The sequence below is a fragment of the Rhagoletis pomonella genome, unplaced genomic scaffold (assembly GCF_013731165.1).
Source record: "Rhagoletis pomonella isolate Grant_MI unplaced genomic scaffold, Rhpom_1.0 Rhpom_scaffold_00002, whole genome shotgun sequence".
Classification (NCBI taxonomy): domain Eukaryota; kingdom Metazoa; phylum Arthropoda; class Insecta; order Diptera; family Tephritidae; genus Rhagoletis; species Rhagoletis pomonella.
This window is the reverse complement of record NW_023458556.1, coordinates 9,933,081-9,956,859: the sequence shown is the minus strand read 5'-3', so window position 1 is coordinate 9,956,859 and position 23,779 is coordinate 9,933,081. Positions and strand designations below refer to the sequence as shown.

At 39.7% G+C, this 23,779-nt stretch overlaps 1 protein-coding gene across 1 annotated transcript; it reads right to left on the bottom strand.

Annotated features, from left to right (window-relative positions):
* Positions 1-4,660: 4,660 nt before the first annotated feature.
* On the bottom strand, positions 4,661-5,321 carry LOC118733044. Its single transcript, XM_036462217.1, has 2 exons — positions 5,226-5,321; positions 4,661-5,147 (listed from the first exon to the last, which is right to left on the bottom strand). The coding sequence occupies exons 1-2, from the start codon at positions 5,283-5,285 to the stop codon at positions 4,890-4,892; spliced, it is 318 nt and encodes a 105-aa protein (XP_036318110.1). The 5' UTR covers positions 5,286-5,321; the 3' UTR covers positions 4,661-4,889.
* Between the last annotated feature and the right edge of the window lie 18,458 nt (positions 5,322-23,779).

The following is a 23,779-nucleotide window of genomic DNA, read 5'->3' as shown; positions in this document are numbered from 1 at the left end:
TTGTTTCATACAGGACTCGGGAAAATACAAGAAATACCATAAAACGTTCATAAAAATTTTCAATTTTTTAATCGATTTTGTTGCCTATTAAATTTTAGTACAATAAAGTGCAAGTTTAAAGTCGATAAAAATTACCGTTGATTTTTAAGATTTTCTTTTTGTCGCGGCTGTTGCGCATTTTCTATAATATACATAAAAGATAATAGATATTGTTCATACGTTATATGGAATAAAATGCTAAACACCCTCGACAAAAAAAGCTCTCAAAAATCAACGGTAATTTCTAGCGACTTGAAATAAAATTTCATACTCTAAATTTTTCTAAGAAATCGGGTTGAAAATTTTAAAATTTTTCCTAAGTTCTGTATGACATTAAAAAACTGGATTCTGGTGGTTTTTGCTGTTGAATGAATGCTATTTTTATAAAAATATTAGAAAAATGTGAGGGGCATGTAACTAGATGTTGCAAGCAAAGTAAAGCCTCGGATGATACCCCCACTTATGATGACGACCACGGCAAACGTTGAAAGGACCTCGTAATGACAAAAGCCGACATCACCGCCATCCAAGAAAGGTGCGTAAAGAAAATGATCTTACTTTAGAACGTCAATAGTAAATGTTCTATAGACTTTTCAACTTCAGCAGCATGTTAGTACTTTTATATATATTTACATACGAATGTGTGTGTCACTATACATATGTACATATATGTATGTACTTTATGTACATACATATGTATTCGGTATTTTTCCTACTTCGCCGAATCCGAAACCGCTAATGGAATGCGTGCATCTTGTTTTCCTCGCAGCTAACACACACAAACATACATATATGTACATACACCTCCGAAGGCACATGCTAAAACTTTTTAATGTAACTTAGGCTCCGAAATAAAATCATCATTAATTACGAAATGCGAGGCCAACAACAACACAGACTAAAAAACCAAGCCAGTGTGGGTGTATACAGGGGGGGCCAAGTGGGAAAACTGCCCACCCCTAGACTCAAAAAAACTTGAAATTTTTTTCTTTTTATTTATTGGCGCCTGTGACCGCCTAAGCGATTTTGGCCGAGTCCAAAAGATCACGCCAGTCGTTTCTCTTCTGTCAAGTGAAGCAGAGTTCTTCTCCACCTGGACTTTCCAACGCAGTGGGGGTCTCCCTCTTCCTCTGCTACGCTGCGTTAAATAAATTCGGGAATGTAGGCACAAAAAAAGCTGCTTTCCAATTGCTTTCTTCCGCTTGAAAGGCAACATTCATACCGTCATTATGCCTAATTGAGAAATATAGCAAGATACTTGAGCCAGTGGCGACCGTACTCCAGTCGAAAAACCTGGATCATAAAAATAATAAAAGAAAACAAGAAATAAGTTGACAATCACTCTGTATAGCTTTTAGTATTAGCAACGAATACAAGTGAAGCCTTGAATATTGAATTAAGTCTCCCGCGAATAGTTGATCGACAAAAGCATTGAGCAAACCACCTAGCCGCATCGCAGAGATAATACTTTCAACGTTTACTTTATATCCCTATACCTAAGTTTCTTAATAACATCATTGGAAATAAGATTTAGTGAGAAAAACTCGCCAGCGTTTTATTCATCGCTTTACAAACTTTGAAATTGCTGGATATAGTATTGAGGTTTTACGGACTACACGGTTTGCAAGCGGAAGTACAGCTATGGGGTTCATTGTTGCAAGGAGAACAGAACACAGATGTAAACTTGATAGACTTGTATAAGGAGTCGGTTATGTTTTATCCTCAATTTAACGGAGGCATTCAAATGATTTTAGCTTTACCATACTCCATTGTGAGGTCGTTCAGCACACTTCGACGTGCCAAAACTTGGCTACGATCAACAATGCAAGAATACCGCTTGAATGGCTTATGCATGCCCAGCGTTCAAAGCCAAAGGGTTGAGCAGAAACCGTTTGAAAGAGATTTTCTGAAGATACCAGAAAACTTATACATACTTGCTTAAACATAAAATTTTCTATTCATATGTATGTATTCAAAAAAAAAATAATAATAATAAAATTTTATTAAAAACCATTTTTTCCGCCTATACATATAAGCTCCGGCGCCCCCCCTTGGTCTAAGGCTGGCTACGCCCTTGCAAATGATACGCCAACAATGGAGAAAAACCAAAAGCAGCTAAGCAAAAATTGGAAACCAGTTATATTACTCACTACCGATAAGGATTTGACGCTGCATCGAAGCGCTGCTGGCAAACTTGCAGCCGCATCGCTAAAAATGCACTACATACAGCATGCAGAAAAATAGAGAATGGTTGCGATGTACAATAATATGGACGGTCTCCTGCAGGGGCTATGCGTTAGCCAAAACTCAAGCGAACGTGTTGAAATTGAAGCTCAGCTGGCGGCGAACCCGACCAACCCGTCCGCATACGGAATTCGAGTATTAAATTGCAACGACCTACATATGTATGTAAAATGTGATAAAGAAATAGGTGCAATGCGAAGAAGAATACTTAAGAGACGCTCACAAATTGCACACACACAGGGGATGGAGGGAGGTGTCAGGAAGTCAGTTGCAGCAGCGGCGCCTATTGAGTAGCGGCTCTAACAGAGGCGGTGAGCTCGACAGCAGTGAAACGTAGGTAATTTTGAAAATTGCAGCGAACGCATTTCAAAATCGCCATTTTTGGCTGCTCGAGGGCAGCAAATGTGAAATGAAGTTTCTTTCTTTCAATTTTTTACATGGTTTTCGTTGGAAACTTTAAACTTCAGCAAATCAATTCGATACAACCAACAACCGCATCGCTTGTGCATTTATATTGTATGTAGTCTGTGTGGTTGTTGTTGCTGTTATTTTGGCATTTTTCTGTTTTAGTTGTTGCAACGTATTTACCTAGAGTGCAGCTGAATTTGCCACAAAATACAATGCAAGTTCAAATTGCAGAAGCATCGGAATGTGCAAGGCGTTCGCAAACTGCTGTTGTTGAAGTTGTTGTAGTTTAACTGTTTTTGTTTTTGTTCTTGCTGTCGCCTTAATAATGACGGCACTGCCCAAACGTCAGAGAGCTTGTTTTTCTTGTAAGCCAATCGTGACTTTGACAGCGAAAATATGTAGTTGCGCCATTGCAATAAAAATTCAAGTGGAAGCGGCAACAACAACAATGGCGCATGCGCAGCCACGCAGCTAAGCTAATGGCTCATTCCCATTACGAAAGCCAAGCAGCGCCGAATTTAACTTGAAACAACGGATCAGTGAGCGATGCAACCGATTTTCGGGGCCTCCAAAATTTTGCCAAGATGTTTAGCGCGCTGGCAGTATAGTATAGCAACAACTTCAGTGAAAACAACAATAACAACACGCATAGTGAATGCATTAGCAGAGGGCAACACCAACCAACGAGTTGTGTTGATTGAAGCAAAATAATGAAACTTGTTTGCAGTGCAGCGACTGCAGCGCACATGAACAACAACAACAAAGAGAAGACGATACGAACAGCAAAGACAACGAAAAATAAAACTGCAATAAAAACGCAAGCAATAAAGCGTTCAGCAAGAGCTTTGTATTTTGTAGCTTTTCTATGCAATGCGATATTTTTTCAAGGATATTTTCGTATGGCTGCATTGCATTTGGGAAGCATTTTCGAAACTGAATTACTTGTTTTAGTTTTTTATAGTTTTTTTTTTTGTTTTTTTGGTGCAGTTTGTTTTCGCTTTTTCGCCTTTTAGTTCGAAGCCATTTACGGGTTTGCGTGCAGTGTCCAATAAAGAATGGTGGAAGGGCAATTGAAAATATAAATATGTGTTTAAAATACAATAAAAAACTAAGGCAATGTGTATGTATGTACATTAGGGGGATCCAAAATAGCTAACCTAACGAATTTATGGCTTTAAAAGGACCTATTTACTGAGAAGAATATTATCCCATTTGGAAAAATTTTGATTTCAATTTAAAAAGGTGTCGGTGGGCATTTGAAATGTTCCGTTTAATTAACATGCAAAAAATTTGTTTTCATTGAAAATGTTATAACTAAGGCCCGGATTTTTATGCGCTAAAAAATCAAAAATATGCACTAAAAACAAGCAAAGTAAGCAAAAAGACTTCTCGCATTTGTTTTGCTTTTTTTAATATTTTTTTACTTTTCATATTTTATTACAAGTTTGTAATTATTACAAGGATATATTGTAATTTTTAGCGCCACGAACAACTCAATATTAACTAAATATATACATATCTAAGACTTTAAAATATGTAGGTATTAAAACAAATTAAGCACTTAAAGTAAGAAGTAATTCATGTACAATAAAATAAAAATACACATTTGTTGTCCATTTTTTTTTTCAATTTGCTTTGTTCAGGGCTTTATTGGCAATCAAGATAAATAGTTTTTTAAAGTTTTCAAAGGTAAAGCTTTCCTATTTGGCCAAAAAATGTTTTGTATAAGGAGAACGTTCTTTCTACGTCAACATTGGTGATAGGGGCGTACTTGAAGCAAGCTAGTTCATTGGGATTATAGCTATTAAGCAGGGATTTGTACATTTTCAGTTCAATAAAAGAATTTCCAGACAACACCGAAATGTACATATCTGTACAAATGTACAAGTCGTGTGATCCCTGCTTAACAGCTGTCACTTGCGGCCATTTGGCTACTTTGCACAACAGATATTCCCTTAAGTTTCTTAACCTTAGAACCGTGACTTAGCTATACAACTTAATCTCGTGACTTGGGTACTCAGTGCCCAGTAATGTATTTCATATGGAAATTTAAGCTTTCTAAGAAGTTTTTTTCTAAAAAAACACAATATTTCGCTTATTGATGCACATATTTTAATGAAAAATGTTTTTATTGTTAGAAACAAAGGTTGTTTTATAGAAAAAGATATAAATCATATAAAGTTTTAGTTTTAAACCGCTCAGATGGGTGAAATTCTCCGCTGTCTTTTTGATGCGTTTTGATTTGGTGTCGACGTTGTTGGAGTATTGTCCTCATCTTCATCAATATCTGAGTCCGTATCAGCATCGGCATTGTATTTTGCGAAATAGCACTTTTCACATGTTCTTATATAGTGTTTGGTGCATGTCGGAGTAAGGCAATGGTCACAAACCGCTGTTGTTTTGTTGTCGGTTTTAGAAGCTTTGCATGTTTCACACCGCCGTTTCAAAGTGCTTATCTGCGGAAGGAAAATAAAGTTTTAAAATATATTTGAAAATAAACTTATTTTGAAATTAAACAAATTATGAAAGCCTACCTGTATTGCTGGACGCGATTTCGGTTCTTCAGGAGCCCGTTTGAAATCTATCAAGTCCATAGCAGTTTTCGTTGCAGAATTAATTTTTGTTTTGCAACGGTTGTGCAATTGTTTCTGTGCCAGCTGCATAGAGAGCTCTTTCAAAAATATTTTTCGCTTTTCAGACTTATTGGTGTTCCACATAGGGTGACTATGCTCAAAAAGCCTGAACGCTGCAAGTCCAGCAACATCCAGCATATTATAAAATAATGCCATGGGCCAGCGGTTTGTTTTTCTTTTGCCAGTGAATCCACGCAGCATTTTGTCAAAAGTATCAACACCACCTTTATGCTTATTATAGTCATGTATGACTTGTGGTTTTTTTGTTACAGGATTCACATCTTCGCTGGAATGGGCAGTTGAAAGCAATAGCACGTTTTTCTTTGAATGTGTTGTAAAGCTTACCAATTGCATAGATTTTGAAAAGCAAAACACTGATTCAAACACACCCGTTTTCTTTGCTTCTTCAGAAGATGTAAAAAGTTTTGGCAATTGCGGCTTATTGCCTCTTATTGTGCCCACGATGGTAGTATTCCGTATAAGCGATTCCTCCGCCAAGTCATAGCTTGTGAAAAAGTTGTCCATGGTGATATTCACACCCATATCCAAATATCGATCGCTGAGTCGCATTACAAGATTGCGCGCAATTCCAGTTGACCTTTGTTCATTAGGCTGTGCACCCAAATATACTTCGCCTGCAAGTGGATAATTGGATGTTGCGTCAACAAGCCAAAATATTTGTATGCCATATTTTCCAGGCTTGGAGGGAATGTACTGGCGGAAACTGCATCGGTTTCTTGTTGAAAGTAACTGTTCATCAACTGTCAATTCTTTCGACGGGATAAATGGTATCGTCAAATTCGCCAAGAATAATGTCCATACATGACGAATAGGTGCCAACTTATCGTGCCGTAATCTCTCAGCACGAGTCCTGGAATCATCAAAGCGTAAAAAGCGGCATAATTGCTCAAACCGATGCAATGACATCACTGCTCTGTAAAAGGGCATGTTCATTTTGTGAAAAAGATCCTTAGCATGAACTAAATTTGCTTTTTCAGCAACGCAGTATAAAATTATTGCAATAAAAGCGTATATTTCATCCGCATTTGTGTCTTGCCAATATCTTAATTTTTTTGGAACTGTTTGACGCATATTTGCTTGAATTACCCTTTTAGCTTTCCTATTTGTCTCAAGTGCAATACCTTCAACAAGGGACACTGGGAAAACGCGTATGAAGGCATATATTTTTGACTCGAAAATTTCCGTGCATATTGACGTCGATTGTCTGCGCATTTCCAAAGCCTGTTCTGTTCGCCGTTTTTCAGTTTGGCTTGGCATTGACCACCATATGGTTTTGTCGTTCCTTCCTTGACCACAATATTTTTCGCCACGATTGGCCTCAATAACCGAAGTTGACAAATGAAGTCTGCTTTCATCAGGATCTATATCTACTGCAGCTTCCTCGTGGACATATTCTTCGAAACGTGGATCTGGAATGGGCTCAGCATTATCTTCTCCGAAGTCAGACTGGTCACTGGGTGTAGGTTCGTTGTCATCACCATATGTAGGTTCTTTCCCTGCATCATCATTATCGCTTTCATGAGCATTGAAATAACTTGCAATATTTTCCTCCTCTTCTTCCGTCAATTCACGGCGTAGGTTGGCCAAATAAACCGCCAATTCCTCACTCATTTCAAAATCTATAACTATTACAACTAAAAAATGAACTGCTCACTTGAAATTTTTACGCGAAACTGATTAAAAATGCCCAATAACCACCAAAAACCGTTAGAAAATTTATGTTCTCCATACAAAATATATGAAAAAATGTATGGGCACTGAGTGCCCCAAGTCACGTATAGCGTACTCATAATATAAAATACCGTTACTTTCTTTTTATAAAATATATACACCTAGAATTCAGTCAACTTATAAACCAAGGTGCAATCTATCTGCCTATGAAAAAAAAAATCACATTGGGCTTCCCAAACCCCCGAAATTCGATATCAAAAATTAATATGGGCACTGAGTGCCCAACTCACGGTTCTAAGGTTAAACCCCTTATTTTTTGTAGAATGGTATCCAGTTTTTCTTGATTGTTTGCCCTAGTTCACCCTGCACGCTTTGAATAGTAGTAAAAGCAGTCTCCACAAGATGCACTTGTTCAGCCAATGTTTCAGCAAATTTTAAAAATATTTTTTCCCATTCGGCATTATATCATCAACATTACTGAAGCGAGCCCTTACATCTTCGGCCACTCGGTGCATTGTGTGCCAAACAAGTAACGCGCAGTAACTTTGGGTAAAATAACTTCAGCCCCTTTGCTGATTTTACCATATCGAGCCCTAGCCGCCAAAACGTAAGCGACATATTTTTCAAAAATTTTCTTTTTGATGCAGAAATGCCCCTATCGATGTATTGAGGCCTAAATGCCCCTAGAGCATCTAGACACCAAAAATAAAATTTTGAAAATATGTCGCCCACGTTTTTTTGGCGGCTTGGGCTCGATATATGGCGCTGCGTCATTGGCATTAAAATAATTTTCGACGAAATCAGTACGCAATAGTTGCGTGAAATCATCAAATGCTCTTGCAATTGTGGAGTGATTCTTCCGTTCTAGACAGACGGCGTTTAATAAAAAATGCAATTAAATATGCTTTTTTTTGACAAAACATGCCTGTATTTGCATTTAAGGCAAAATATGTAAGAATATGCACTGACAAATCGATGTCATCTTAACGCAAAGCTCTTGATACGCAACATTTGTTAATCTTGTAAGTTCCTATGACTTACCAAAAAAAAAAATGGAAATTGCATAGAAACCGGCTAAAATTGGAAAAGAGACCCAGTGCTCACACCGCATTTTGTCTCTCTGAAAAAAAGTAATTTTGCGTAAGGTCGGCCACCTAGAGATGCAGTGGTTAGCGAGCCACATGCTGCGGTTAAGTGAGAGGCCTTTAGAGCAAATTTCGTTAGATACAAATTGTCGAGCTATGGCCCATCTGTAAATATAGGTGTAAATCCTGGATCTAAGTCCGAGCGGTTTGCTAAGTCGCGTCTGTCTGGAGAGAAAACCTTTTGTCGAAGCAAAAAATTTGGGCTGATGTAATTCAGTTAATAATTATGTAGGGTTGCTGGAATGGTGCTCAGAATTTTGAGGTCCTACCATGTGTGAGCTGCATTCAATCTGGTTGCGTTGCAACCTGCTTGATATCTACCGTAAAGGTCGATAAGGAAAATATTTAATATCCTTTCTACCCTAGCCTAACTGAGGGTAGAGGGCAGGGCTACCGTGATGAAAATTATTGCAGCGCTTTGTATGCTTCCCGATATTCTCCTATAAGAACACATCTCTATAGCCTGCCACCATACGGTGTTCCCATAAAAAAGGTTGGATCGGAACTGCCGTAGATAATTCTAAATTTAAGGACACTTGCTATCCAGCGGCATGTGGCAACGTCATTCGTTTTGCTCTGGACGAAGCTGTCTTGTAGAGAGCGCGTTGTATGTTATCGAAAGAAGCATCCTTAGCCAGTGTTTAGGCGCGTCTGCTAACACCAGTCACCTGCTATGTACTGCTACGTGTGAAAAAATTTCCTTTGGGAAATTTATTAAATTTTTGCACATGCACTTCTCAACTGCCATGTAGTTGAACTTTCTTAAGTTTTAATTAGACGACACTTCAAAGTATGCTTGGCCTAGTCTGATACATCCTCCGGAAAATGCTTACATGACTTACAATCATGCAGAGGTGGTTACCATTGGCCCCCTCACTGAGTTATTCACCCAGGAAGAAACCTACGGTAAACTTGCTGGTATACAGTTTCTTCTTCAGATCCAGTGCAGTTCTCTCTTCGCTTTTATTCTTATTCAATTTCTCTGATAGTTCGGCCACAGAAAAATTTTAGTTATTGAGGCTGTAGCTTTTAAAGCAAAGCTAACAAATTACTTTCTTCCGATGATGAGGTCGTGCGTATATTAGTCCTCAAAGAATAATAAAAAAAAGATAAAAAATATCTCCAAATTTTCAAGGATATTTAAGCACAAAGGTTGTAAAGACATTTTTCATACCCATTCGACCTTATGCACAAAAAATTTATTCTGTTAAAATTCTACAGAATTTTTTCTTTTATATGATATCCTTATTATTATCCTACATTGCACCGAATTTTTTAAATAACTATTAGAAATAATAATTTTTTTCCTTAAATAAAAATCATGACACCATAGACAAAAAGTAAGTATGCAGTTTTACTATAATTTACGCATAGTTTCGCAAATATATATTTTTTTGTGTGTAAAATTTACCGTTACTGACGGTGTTATAAACCAATTTTTAGCAAAATTCTTAATTTATGCAATTCTTCATTTTATACACCGTAACTTTAGCTTTCATTAACTTAAAGTCCTCAGCACTTCGGAAGCACCTAAGCGGCACTTATTGAATTTATTCGCGCTCAAGGTGAACTGGCTGTTGCTGTTTGTAAACACCTAACTACAATAACCGTCATCTCACTGAATACATACAAACATCCTTATACATACACCTGTATGTACTTAGTATGTGTGTGCACCAACAAACAAACCAATAACCGATCGTCCGTATGGCGCGCCGTTGCGTAATCACCTTCAACTCAAATGCATTCATCTTGCAAGACACTAAAAAAAAAACAAAGAAAAGCAAAAAATAGAGCTAATAAAGTAAATGTGTTAATTTTATTTCTCAATAATCTGAATTGTAAACGGCAAAGCAACTACCTTTACTTAATTTTTGCCTACGTAAACACATACGTACATACATATGTACAGTGTACACACTTAGTAGAAATAAACAGGCAAATGGCCTCTAATTCATGTAAATCCCCACATCCAATTGCTTTCTTCTCAGCAAGTAAATGGCTTGAATTCTTGTAAATCACTTGACCCGAAAATAGTTAACCCCAAACGCAGCTTACAAAGGTCAAAATACATATGTTTGTAAGCTCACACACATGTCTACACATGCATACACACGCACACGCACAATTTCGCACTTGAAGTGTCTCATAATACCCCGTCCCGGTAATTGGATAATTTTCGGCAGGAAAACGAGCAAACACGCTCGCGCCGCCAGAGGCGGTGAAAAGTTGCCGCCATAAATTCTCACCCAAATTCATCATAAAATCACTTAAAATAATGCCCTATCCCACATAAGTAATTGCATGTCGAAAACTTTCGACGTCCAACCTTTGACCTTTTAAGCTATTTATTAAATAAGCGCTGTCAAGCAAAACGTACACACATACGGGTATGTATGGGTTAAACGGTTGCCTATCAACACCTCAACTCAACCCCTCTTTGGACGATTATGACGTGAGCGTGCGTGTGCCTAAGCGAGCGTGTATGCGAGGTCTATACCGGTTTGGGGCAGCAGGCGGCGACATCGTCCACTCTAGGGGTGGGACATGCTAATTTGTTGCCCACAAAGCATGTGCCGTTACTGTGTGTGAATATGTATGGAAATAGTTGCTAGCAATGCCCGAGTGGTAGCCAGCCCACCAGAGACTGCCTGAATTGGCTTTTAAACTCTTCCGGTTCGTAACACCAAACCGGACACCTCATAAAAAGTATGCGTCGTGTAAGGATACAGGATGCGGCAGGAACGTACGTTTTAGATATTTAAATATATGTACATATGCATACATGTGCTTATGTATATATGTATGTATGTTTGTGTACATGCCAAGGCAGGTCGAATTTGACACGGTTGGTGTAGGGGTTTCTTGTCTTCACAGGCAGGCCAAAATACCAAAGCAGTAGAAACAAACATTGTCCTTAGGGCAGGCCTTTTCGTTGGTATGGAAAGCAATCCCATAGCGAGTTCATAAATTGGTCTTTTAAAGGCTCACAACCCTTTAGTGAAAGTTGGACTAGTTGTGTGGAAGCATTAGTCCTTGAATTGAGATTTTATTACTATTTAAGTACATATATTGAAATGGGTATTGTTAAGTAGGGGCGGCAACAGATGAATTCAGGTAAAGAATCTTCGGACATAGTAGGCAGGAGAAATGTATTTGATATGAACTAAATGGCTACGCGACTAAGTTGAGTGAAGGAGGATCCGATTCAGCTGATTCGTACCACCTGGCTATAGGATTTCCTGTACTGTGGGGTAGTAAGTCCGAAATGTCTCTAAGTAAACCAGCAGTTGTGCAGAGGCATCTCTGTTTTGTAGGATTCGGGTACTGGTGCGGGGTGTGGTGGACAGTCAAAGTTTGGCTGCAATTCACCGAGCCTGTTTTGGGTTTTCTATTGCATCTGTTTTTACCTTACGGGCTCCAAACCCAGTGCAAAACCCATTGCTGGGAAAGTTTTTGAAGATGCTCATTTATATGTGTATATAGCGAGTCGTTTGATCTAAGACAATAGACGACTGCTTGTGGCCAAATCTAATCTAAATCTGATCAGATGCTGCTGGATTTAACGAGCTCTTAAACCAACTAAGTCGGAGCTTCTCGCACATGGGTTGCTCAAGTATCCGAGAGTTGATTAAAAAAAATAATAATTAAAGCGTTTTCTGAAAATCCAAGGTGTGTTTTAAATGCATAAAAAGGTGTGTTTAAAATGCAATAAAAAATACCAACAACAAAAATGAGCATAAAAATTATTGAATATAATATTAAAAAAAAAAAACAATTTTTATTAGTATGTTAAACGTCTCAAAAGTGGTGATATTGATACAACCGACCAAAAGCGCGGAGGAAGGCCATCAACGTTTATAGACGACGGCAGGGAGCCAATTTTGGACAAAGACCCATGCCAAATCCAAGAAGGAGTTGCGGACAAATAGGCGTAACTCAAAAAGACAAACTGGGTGCAACACGAACGCAAACGAAGAGATATCGAACGCCGTATCACTGTTTTCCTAATACTCCTTCAACAGTACAAAGAAAAGCCGTTTTTGCATTGTATTGCCACCGGCGATAAAAAATGGATTCATTACGACAATCCAGAGCGCCAGAAGGCATATGATAAGCAGGCCGAACCCGGATCGTCGACGCCATGGCACCAAGATGCGACCAAAAGGTAGTTTTTTATCCTGAGCTTCTGAAAAGTGGTTTTACGATCGACGGGGGTCGCTACAGACAACACTGATGATTGAAGCGAGGGATTGCGGAAAAATGGGTGAAATGGGCAACCAGAAATGAATCATTCATCGTCCACAAGTCGCACAAGTAGTCAAAACTTATCTCGATGGTTACCGGATGGGAAATCCTAACCAACCTGCCTTATAGCCCAGAACTTGCACCATCACAATGTGGGGGGAAGACATACACAGAGATACTAAATATTTTAAATAAAATACTTTATGGCAATTTTGCTCAATTCGAAATCGAGAAAAAAATTATTTAAAACTGGCTTGTATAATCGATATATAAAACATATGCTACGAAATATAATAGAAAATATAATCTGGGCAATATCTCTAAAATCGGGCTCAAGGCGCTGCTCATAGTTTGTAAGAGATTTAGCGTTCTATATAAATCATGCAAACATTCTATTCGTGACACACAGACAGACAGATTTATCCAACCGTATACCGGGCAGTTATGTGCTCAAAATATCATTAAATTAAGGCAAATGCTCTACTGGTTCCCACAATCAACCAATTCGGCTTGGTCTAGCACTGCTCCCAATTAGGATACTTTAGCGCTGAGGTTGAGGAATTCCAACTTACTACGTGGATATTTAAGACTTAGCACACACGATTAGAGCAGTGCATGCGGAAAGTGTTAAATTCATTTTAGGGTTGATTTCCTCCGTTTTCTTTACTTTTATATGCAAGCCGTTTGTTTGTATGTGCCGCCTTTGCTAATTAATTTACTTTTAATACCTGCAGGAACTTTCTAGTCGACTAGAGCTTGTAAGCGTTTAAGATTCAAGGCTTCTCCAACCTCTGGGCCCCCCTCCCGGTGGATGAGCGTTAAAAGCTGAGGCAGCACAATAACGATTAAACAACACCTGGGTGCGCTTATGAAGGCACTGAAGCAAATGAATGTCTGAAATCCCCATAGTTGGATGTGTCGACTGTGCCGCGAGTTCGTTAGATTTACAAGTCACGCTCGCGCTACACGCTTTCCTCTACGCTCGCCTAATTCTAATCGTTTTTTTTTGGTGTACATGGATTAATAAATAAATTCACTACTACATTAACAGTAGGAAGGGTATGTGGGAATGGGTTATACAGGATAGTAAATTAATAAATTCAAAGGCTGTCACTACGTATATGAATGTATCTATTGTATATGTAGAGCAGGCATGGGCAGCATTGGCAGAGCTGCCCATCACTGATTTAGAGGCAAAGGCATGCACAAAATTTGCTTACCAAAACTTCTTCTACTTTGCATTAACAAACGCTTAAGTGGTCACATACTTCTACTTTTATACCATAAAAGTTCAGTTTGAGCTTATGAATTTAAACTCCTCTAATAATCACTGTTCTGTGGTCAGTGTATTAGGCTGAATGCGTCAACCCATCGTAAGCACGAGCAGCTTGATAACTGGAGTGACCACATTTAATCGCTTCACACTCGCGGCCGGTTTGCGGTTTGTTTGTTCATAAACTAGACAACTAAATAAAACAATGCATATACTTATATTTTATCCATCTATTTGGCAGACCACGAAACACACTCATTCACTCTTTGAACCTTTTCATTGAGTTTTCTTCCAATTTTATGTGTAGTAAATGTGTTTGTTTTCATTTTCTTTTTTGTCATATTCCTTGAGGGTAAAGTCGGCAACCTATATCACGCCACCCCATAATGTCTGACCACTCACCAGCTTGTTAACTTTATGTGTGTAGGTACATACCTACACATGTTTATGGGTCAACTATGTATGTAGTATGTATTAGGGTGATCGACTCGGTTTTCCAAACCGGTTTCCACCGGTTTTTTTTTTGTTTTTTCTCTATATATATAGGCGGTTATTTTTTAAATCCTGGCTTTTCGAATATCGAATACTTAAACCGATTTTTTTTTGTCGAATAAACCGGTTTTTTTCAATTCATACAAACCTGAACCTCCCAACGAAAGTTTTGAGTTTTTCGAAGTTTACAAAATTTTTTTCCAGTTTAAGGGAAACCTCTAAATAGTTTTAAAATTATATCGCAGGTTATTTGAAGATGAACAGTGTATCATATTTGATTACAATAAATGATCGCTTGGCACTGAAACGTTTTTTACATGTTTAGTCGAGCTTCTCCTCCAATTCGTGTTCAGCTACTTGATGTTGTGACACAAATCTGCACTTTTACTTCACCTCCGAAGAAGCTTTTCATGGCTCAAGTACACACAGAGGTTTACCACTGTCTGTCAAACGATGTAAAATAAAACCGGTTTATCCGGTTTTTCTTAGTTCCAAAATCGGCAACCGTTGTTTTTTTTAATTGCAATTTTTCGAATAACACTGAAACCGGTTTTGGAAAAAAGCGAATAATCGAATACCCTAGTTTGCATGCATTGTAGTTGTTACATCTAAAGTGTTTCTATGCTCATACTTGGAATTCTCGGCATGTTTTCTTCATGTTTTACATCACAAGCACTCAAATGGTCTTTAGTCAGCGTGCTGTTAAGGTCTTGACCAGCCCTTTTATTGTTTTTAGTGGTGATATAAGGAATTTCCGTTATGTTTATGCTGCAATTGGGGCGGTTAATATAATTGCCCCACTCATCCCTGAGTACCTTAAGTGTTACATATTTCTGGTTTTTGTCATCAGTGGTTTTACACATTGCCACGAAGGAAGGAAATGAGTGACGGCGAGTGCCGAAGGCGGTGGAACGATGAGCTAGTGCATGTGCTTTATAATGGCATTGACATATGTATGTAGTTCAACGAATTAATAATAAAACGGTCATGCCGGTTAGCCCGTGAATATATGTATTCTGTATGAGCTACCCGCATACCTCCAACGATTAGCGAAATCTTAGAGCAAGCACTGTTCAGGTAACACTCCTGTGCACATAAAAGTAGACTTGAAGGGCAATTCTGGCAACTGTCTTTCACCTCACCACAATCTTTCGAAGGACAAAAAACTTTCTTAAGACAGTTGTCTATTCTGGCAACTATCTTAAAAGCTCCTTACCGTCTTTCGAAAGACTAATTGAGGGATCTGCTAACGAGCAGGTCTTAGCGTTATGCTGTTCGCCTTTTAAGTATTTTTGGATTACAGTCATTATAAGAAGGGACGCCAATACTCGTATAACGACTGGTACTGAAAAAGCATTGCCACATCAGAAAATTAACCCGCGAGCAGATTTTACAGGTGGTACAGGGGCAATTAAGTTGTTCCCTGCGATTGCGCCTAATGGGATATTTTGCACAAACTGCTCATAGAGCCCGGCATGCGCAAAATCAAAGCGAACTCTGCAAACAGGCTCAAATAATCTGGTTGTTGAAGGGCGGGGAAATATGGGCAAAGAGGTAGTCTTGAAAAGCTCTCAGAATATTGGGTAAATATCAGATTATATACTCGTAACTCCTACGTTAGATTTCAGTGAAATCTTTCGGGTGAAGTTTCCTTGTAAACACAACTGGCAAGGTAATTGATTAGAATTCTTTTTACATCGGTAGTGACGGGTTCGAAATGGACTACGGAGTGGATAGAAGGTATTCTCTGAAATTTTGGAAATCTCTCCCTCGTTCCGACAACCTGACTTCTCAAGCATTTTCCAAGTGGTAGTGTTGATGATTGAAAGGGCATAAAGGTTTTGAAACAAAACCATAACGGAGTAAAAGAAGCCTACATTTTCTCAGATAGTTAGCCATCACATATGAAATTGGCATCACCAAGGACAAATTCAGTCACTGGTGCCTTGGTTAGCATGCATCTAGAATGGACACTGAAAAAGCATGAGAAACTAAGCAAATTTTTAAATCTTATTAACATAAATAGATTGATCGACAAGCCCAAGTGATATGAAGATAATATCAAATAATAGAGTATCAAAATGGCGCTTACAGCGCTAATTGGGTTCGGGGTCAATGCCCATTCAACGCTGACAACCAATCAACCAACCAACCTGCTGGCGGTGGTAGAGAAAGAGGAAAGCATCGTCTGCGTTTGACAGATATGGCCAAGAGGGACCTGGTTTCACACGGTGTTTCTACTTAATTGTCGCCAGCCAGCGAAATGTAGGAGCGACTGGCCTGCTATGTTGAACTCGGCTAAACTCACTTAAGCGTTTATATCCCCAGTTAAGAATAAGAAGACGCTACATTGGACATAGGTGCATATGACTGAGCTGGTGAATATACTCCACGGCCTATGTGTTGAAATCAAAGGAGAGGACGCTCTTTGGCCCGGAACGGCATGCGTGCACTTGGAATGAATAATTTTTTAAACTTCGAAGTTAGAGATAGAAAATCAGCCCAAAATAAAAAGGTTCCTACTCGGAAGTAAGATGAGGTCTTACTATCAGGATCAATCTATTCCCTCTGTTTCCGCTACTGATGGTCGTAGTACGCCACTGGAGATAATATGTGTGCCTCCGTCGTCTGTTCCGTAGATCAATACTGGTCGGAAAGATACTTGCTTATAATCATCCGAACATATATTGGAGCTTTAAGCCTGGGGAGGGCGTGAAGTATTCTCTGTTAGCTTCCAGGTTTTGAGGCATTCTTCACGTCTGGAGTAATAAGCAAGCAGAAGGTCTTCGAAAAACATTTCCATCGCTTTCCGCTGATCGCCTCTTGAGCAAACTGCTCAACTAAAATGCTCGCTCCTACGGTGGTCCTTCGCTTATATGATCCAACAATTTCTCCGTAGTGACATAGATATAGAGTGATATGCTAAAGAATCTTCCGGCGAATTTCCAGCTTTAGGAATGTGGATTAAACGCAGTTGCTTATTCATAGGGAATGTAGAGATACATGCTGTACTTTTCTAAAGTTTATACTTATACTTTTTTTGACGTAAACGCCATATGCTTCACAGACTTACAGTTATCTCCTAGCTTATCTCGATGCGTAAAAATCTGGCATGATGATCTTTCACCTTTTCTGTTGCGACAGTTTCCAAAGCTTTCACAAGAAATCAGGCAAATGTAAAATGTTTGCTTCTCGAATGACAAACAAACAAGTCTTATCTTGCGTCCATCACAACCGCCTGGCCAAGCATCCTAAACAAGGAAGCGATCGCTCGAAGAGTGCATTGATCTCTAAGAATTTTTGCGTAGTCAAAGCCAACAGCTTGTGCAAGTAGATGGCAATGAACGTAGAAAATCGTGCGAACACAGAAGGGAATGCGCTGGATGGAACCCAAAAGAAGCACTGCGATATGTCTTGGTGAAGATTGCGGTACGCAATTCAAAGTGCATTTTAATAGCAACACGTCAAATGCCGAAAATATTCACATTGTCTTCTACTTGTTCTTCTTTTTTCAACTGGCACAGCTTGAGCGCATCTAAATTTGACTTGCTGCTGCGGTGTACAGTGTTCCAAAAATTCTACGTCTTTGCCAAAAAACTGGATAAATACTTAGCAATTTTTTTTTACAAACAACAAACACATGTGCAGCAGCATGCCAGTGAGCTTATGTGTGTGGTTGCTTGTATGTATGTATGTATGGTATATGTGGTAGGGTAATGCAATAACGAGTCTCATCTAAAAATGTTCTATAGGTTGTTGGAACTGCGCACTTGAAGTCCCCTCAGCGTTTCATCATGTCATTAACCAACCGCACAAGCAAGCAACAAAGCAATGCACAACGAATGGGTTTTTTTTTTTGGCAATGGGAAGGCGAATGGCAAATGAGGTACTAAAATAAGCAAACAAAACAACCAAAAACAAATAAAAACAGAAACGAAATATGAGAAAAAATGCAAGCACGCACGAACGAGGCAATGCAGAAAGTGATGTAAAATTTAGCCACTAGCCAGAGAGAGGCAAGGGCGGGCACATGCACACGTTGAGCGCTGTCAGTGGAGCCAGAACCAGAAATAATGGCGGCGTACAGGGATTTTGCGTCAAGCCAGCAATGAGTTGATAGACGAACCGAGCTCAACCGCAGAGCAGCAGCTCATGAACAAGCTATCGCCACAAACAGACGAACTTGCGGACGCTGGCATCGGTCTTTGAACCACCGAAAATATGGACCGACCAGATAAAGTCGCATCAAGCCGGAGGCACAAGTGGTGTGCTGGAGGACGTGGAGGGGACGAAGGCACTTTTTTTTGCTCTGCTTTTTTTTGTTGTGTGCGAATAATCCTAAAAGCAACAAATCAAGCACATCTACGCTTAGCGTTTGCACAACTGGAATTGTAATGGTGACGATCTACTATACACACTTTCATATTATATACATACATGTAGCTGAATAGCTCAGCGGTGCTTAGTAGAGGAGAGTGACTGAGAGCGCGAGAGCCGCAGCTGGTGATCACTGATCAGCGTGCTCCACCAAAGTGACGATTTGTGAGCAAATAAGAAGCTTTCGTTGTATTGGGGCTAATTGCATATATTGGAAATCGCCACCGAAATTTTGGCAATTCGTATGCTCTGCTCACAGACACCAGCAGGCGACGCGCTCTTTTTGCGCTCCGATCGCGTTATGCACTTATGTACATTGTATGTGTCACGCATACTGATTTGGGGCAAGTTCGCACAGTTGGATGAGCAGGAAACCGGTAGCGGGCCGCTGGTGTGACTGTATGCGGGTACAAATTTCGGCAATGCTCTCTTAGTGCAGCTCCAAAAATCACGCAGCAGCAATGACTCGCAGTCGCTGTCTGCGTTACACAGTCACTGTATGCAGCATTTTGCTTTTGTGTTAGTCACGTTCGGGTCTGTTGGAGCGGTGTCGACGGCGACGCGTTTACCCCACTTCGGCTGCTGCCGGCTCAACTTCTACCAGCGATCAAGCTTGCGACTTTCTACTCATTTCGGCAAATCTGCGCCCCGCTTGCACCTCAGCCTCCTGTTACGGTCGTCAACCAGTCAGTTGCGTTCATTGCCGATGCATCCATCCATTATTTAGTTTGGGGGTATACATGTATAATTGCGTTGTTTGAAAGTGTGAGCTCTATAAGTTGATATTGTCGGTGTTATCCACCTCTTCCGCTCTCTCACACCCAGCACGTCTTGTCCGTATTGTGGGGCCACAAAAAAGTTGCACTGAAGCCGTTAACCTCGGTTGTTCATTCGTTTTAGTCCCGCCAATACTCTCTCTACCACTTCCCGCATTTATGTAAGATTTGTGCTATTATAAAAAGATGGAGACAGAGAGACGCAGAGAGCGAGAGTGAGCGAATGTGAGTGGGAAGACGAGAACGTGAAGGGCTGTGCAAACGGAGGAAATGAAGTCATTTGTTGAAATTTTGGAACTATGCGCGCACACAAACACACAGATAGAGAGAGAGAGACCTTTATATTTTTTTGGGGCTACTGTGCAGTACAGCCTCAAAACAGCATTGCATTATACACAACTGGCTGCAGCGAATGAAAATAAGGAGGCAGGAGGGAAATGTACATAGTATTAAAATCGCATTACAAAACCTGTTTTGTCATTTGGAGGTCTCGGTAAAGACCAACTGGTCGAACAAATGCAACAACTGAAAAACGATCTTGAACCCCAGCACACAAAGCGCGCAACTAAACGACTAGCTCCAGTAGAAAATCACATCATAGGGTTCGTAATTCAGTTTTAGTAGCTACGCTGTAGTGCAAGATGACCACGTACCTTCCCGCTCCGCACTGCTGTACCGAAAAGTGTGGGAATTGTTTTTTAAGATTTGTTGTTTCGTCGCTGGATCGGAGTTATATATGCACATAGTAACATACATACAAAGCCAAGGGTACCATATCGTTGCTGCTCTGACTGTGAGAAACCGATGCATTGTGGAAGCGCGCATTTTTGGTGGGCCGCTGCTCTCTCTGAAGCTGTGCAGCAGCCGCCGCTGTATGTGTGTGTGTGTACAAAGACCCCCAAGTGCACTAAGCAAATGCACAAGCTAAGGTCCATAAGAGTGCTGAATGATGCACCTACATTTGTATGTGTATTTATGTTTGTATGTATGTTTTTGGCATTGAAGAAAGTTTGAACAATGCATTTGTTTATTTTTGACTTTTAGTAGATTTCTCTTTTCTTATTCAATTCATCTGCTTCTTTTGGGCATTCTGGCAGATTTCTCCATACACACGTAGTTTGTGTGAAGTTTTGCACTAAAAAAAATCTCTTACGTGTTACAAACATGCAGCATACATATGTGTATATAAATAGCTGGTCTTTCGTGTTTGTTTGTTTTTGTAAGCTTACAATATGCAGCTACAAATTGGAGACTGGTTTGCGAAGAAGTTTGCTCTATGGCTTTCGCCATTTTGTTAGACATGAAGTGAAAGCATGCTACTCAAAGTTGTAAATTCAGTTTTGTATGTGCGGAAAAGAATTTCATATTGGTTGCTTCTATCAATTACTAATCTTGTACTAAATAAATATTTTCTAGGATTGCGGTCAAATAAATACTTCATAATAAAAATATTATATGGCTTACCACCATACTTTTTAAGAAAATTATAAATCTGCACATTCAAACAGAGTTCACCGCTTAGCATTTGGATAAAAGTGTTAAGCAAGTCGTAACGGCATTTCGCACCTGCAAGGGATTGGCTACTGCAGTCATTAGACCAAATATGTGCATCCAGGTTAGGTTAGGTAAACTAGCTAGACATTGCGTGGCTTCGCAGAGACCATAAAGGTCTATAGCGTTACCAGACTCTGACCACATTCAGCAGCTAATCTTTGCGAACGAGGAGCAATGTTGAAGAACATCGCAGCCCTCTTGGCAGACTAGCCCGAAAGCCGGTTCCCAGGAAACTAATCCGCAGTCTGCTAAGGGCAGGACTTTCCTAAAGGACATGCTTCACTGCCTCCTCTTTTGTTCTGCATCTCCTACAGACTTTATCATTGGCCAGTTTAAAGAGCAGGCAATGCTCCCTTAGAACACCGATCAGTAGTCTGGCGTCCTTCCACTTGATGCGAATGAGAAACTTCGTGGGCTTTATGTCATACGCCCTGCACATAATCCTGGATATCTTGCAACCTCGAGTTTGGGTCCACAACTTCTGCGCCTTCCTTGTAATGGACAGGTCGAGCTCCCGTTTATTCGCTGGGAGGGTACTTCCTCTATAAGCATAGTTTCAGCAGAGCACCTTCTTTGGCAAGTCTGTCGACCCCCCCATTGCCCGCGACGCTGGTGTACACCGGAATTCAGTATAGGTGTCATCAGTACCAGTGTGTACCAAAGTTGTCCTGCACTCCGCCACACTTCATGAGGAAGTGTTGTGTGATAGTAGCGCCTTTATCGCAACCAGGCTCTTAATATAGCAATTTATCTGTTTGTTAGCTAGATTGCTGCTCAGTAGCTCTGCCGCTTTCTTATGGCCAATACTTCCACTGGAAAATGCTGCACTAGTCCGGCATCTTATAGGATTTGTTGAGACCGAGCTCAACTTCGACCCGTCTGTATAGGCATTCACCGAGCCAGCACTCATCATGCCCTCACGCCAGCCTTCGGCTTCCATAGTGGCTGCTAACTTCGTCCCAGAGTGCAGTGAATTCTCTGACGGACGCTGTACGCAATCTGTTTCGTAGCCTGTCTGCTGTTTCTTGGCGGAGAGCCGTTGGTGTAGTCCTAAGTGTCCCTGTCATGTGGATCATTGTTAGTCTCTAAACACTTTCTTTTAAGACATGTTTATAGCACGATTTCGGTCCACCAAATAAAAGCACCAGTTAACCAGTCCTAAATGACGGAATGAAACCGCTGCATCGTCATTCCGTCTAAAGACGCCCAACACAGATTCGCCGTTTTCCAGTACCGCTTATATTCATCTAAGAACATTGTGTATGGCGGTGTTGTGCCTTTAAGAGCATGCATGCCGCTTCGTTTTTCCTTTTTATGTATATGTCTATTAACCCATCCAGGGTCTATCGAAAAAAATATGCTATGCTAATGGACTTATAGTCCTATAGCGTCGCTATTTCAGCTTACTTTTAACAAGTAGACCACCCTCGAAGTCCTCCAAGACCTTGAAACGTAGAAAAGCCTTAAGCCGCCCGCTAAGATGTTGCGCAGCCAGCCCCTGGTCTTCTGAATGTACCACCAAAGTTGTCTAAAAATTCAAAAAAAAATACATATGTACATAGATTCTGAAAGGGGTTTCAATTGGGCTACAAGATATAAATGCATCCATAAAAAGCTCCTTTTTTGTGCGGATTTTTGTAGACGATGTTGTGGAGACCATCACAGGCAACGATCCGAATTCAATGCTACATAAGCAGCGGCGAAGAATATTTTCACGATGTTATATTCAAAATGTAAAAGCATTCATTCAAGAGAATTTCGTTGATAAACACCTCACACAATGTTTGTTGGAATTTGAACAAAATGATACTTATAGAGTTTCTGAGCATAGAGAAATCTATTACCAGATATTCGAATGGCTCAAACATGAAGAAAGAAGCCACTGCCCTCTGTATCAGTAGAATGAGACTTCTAAAACCTTTTGAGGCCTTATAGTTTAAGTGGAAATAACACACAGCCAGTAAAGTGACTACAAATTTGGAGGATTAGTGCGCGAATGAGGCAAATACGAGACTACACTCTAAAAAATCTGTTTAAAAATGCGACTAAAAATCGAATATATTTTTGTTTATTTTTTAAATTTTTTAGTAAATTTACACTATGAATATGTATTTTTCTCGTTTACACATTTTCGTGCGTAAAAATCCTTTTTGTTGACGGCTTTATACAATTCTACGGGTGAAATCAAACAGCAGATGTGTATTTTGTGGCTTGTACACACTTTTGTAGTAAATTTACGCATACCACAACAGCTATATCACACTCTAAAAAGTCCGAAATTTAAATAAACTATTCGTTGAATAATCGAGCATATAATTTCGCGAATAATATGGTAGGAAATCAGTAACCTACCTTTTAGGTAAGAAATCTACACAATTTTTTTTTAGAGTGTAGTCAAATTTATAGGACGACGCAAAAAAGTTTTGAATAAGATAATCTTGAGAAGCTGAGTGCTGTTGTTAACTCGTAGATGCACATGTTTAAATTTGGAACTATGCTTAGATTAGGCCTATACCTCTTTCGCGTATCCTGGACCGAATCCGACTAGTAGAGGCAATGGCGTCTCCTTGGCCAACTCGCGAAAGCGGCAGAGATATTTTGACCAAACACTTAATTTATGTAGATGACTACAGTCTGCAATGTCTTGCAAGAATGCCTTTAAATTTTTCCTCAGGGAAATTGATTAGAAATTGGATTCTGTTTTGAAGTGAAACTTCTTTAGCGACGGTTGGTGGTTGAGAGTAAATTGGCAAATATTCAAGGAAAATTGCACACGGAAATGGTGCAACGGAAATTGCTGGGGCTGAAACAAGTGCTTCTTGAGTGTATACACATGGTATTAATTAAAAAAAAAAAACTTTCTAATAAAAGGTTAAAGAATAACACTTAGAAAAAGAT

Excerpts from the sequence above, each read along its gene's own strand:
- LOC118733044 (XM_036462217.1), bottom strand. The coding sequence starts at position 5,285 with ATGGACTTGATAGATTTCAAACGGGCTCCTGAAGAACCGAAATCGCGT. Across the intron at positions 5,148-5,225 it reads AATCGCGTCCAGCAATACAG|ATAAGCACTTTGAAACGGCG; the intron begins GTAGGCTTTCAT and ends TTCCTTCCGCAG.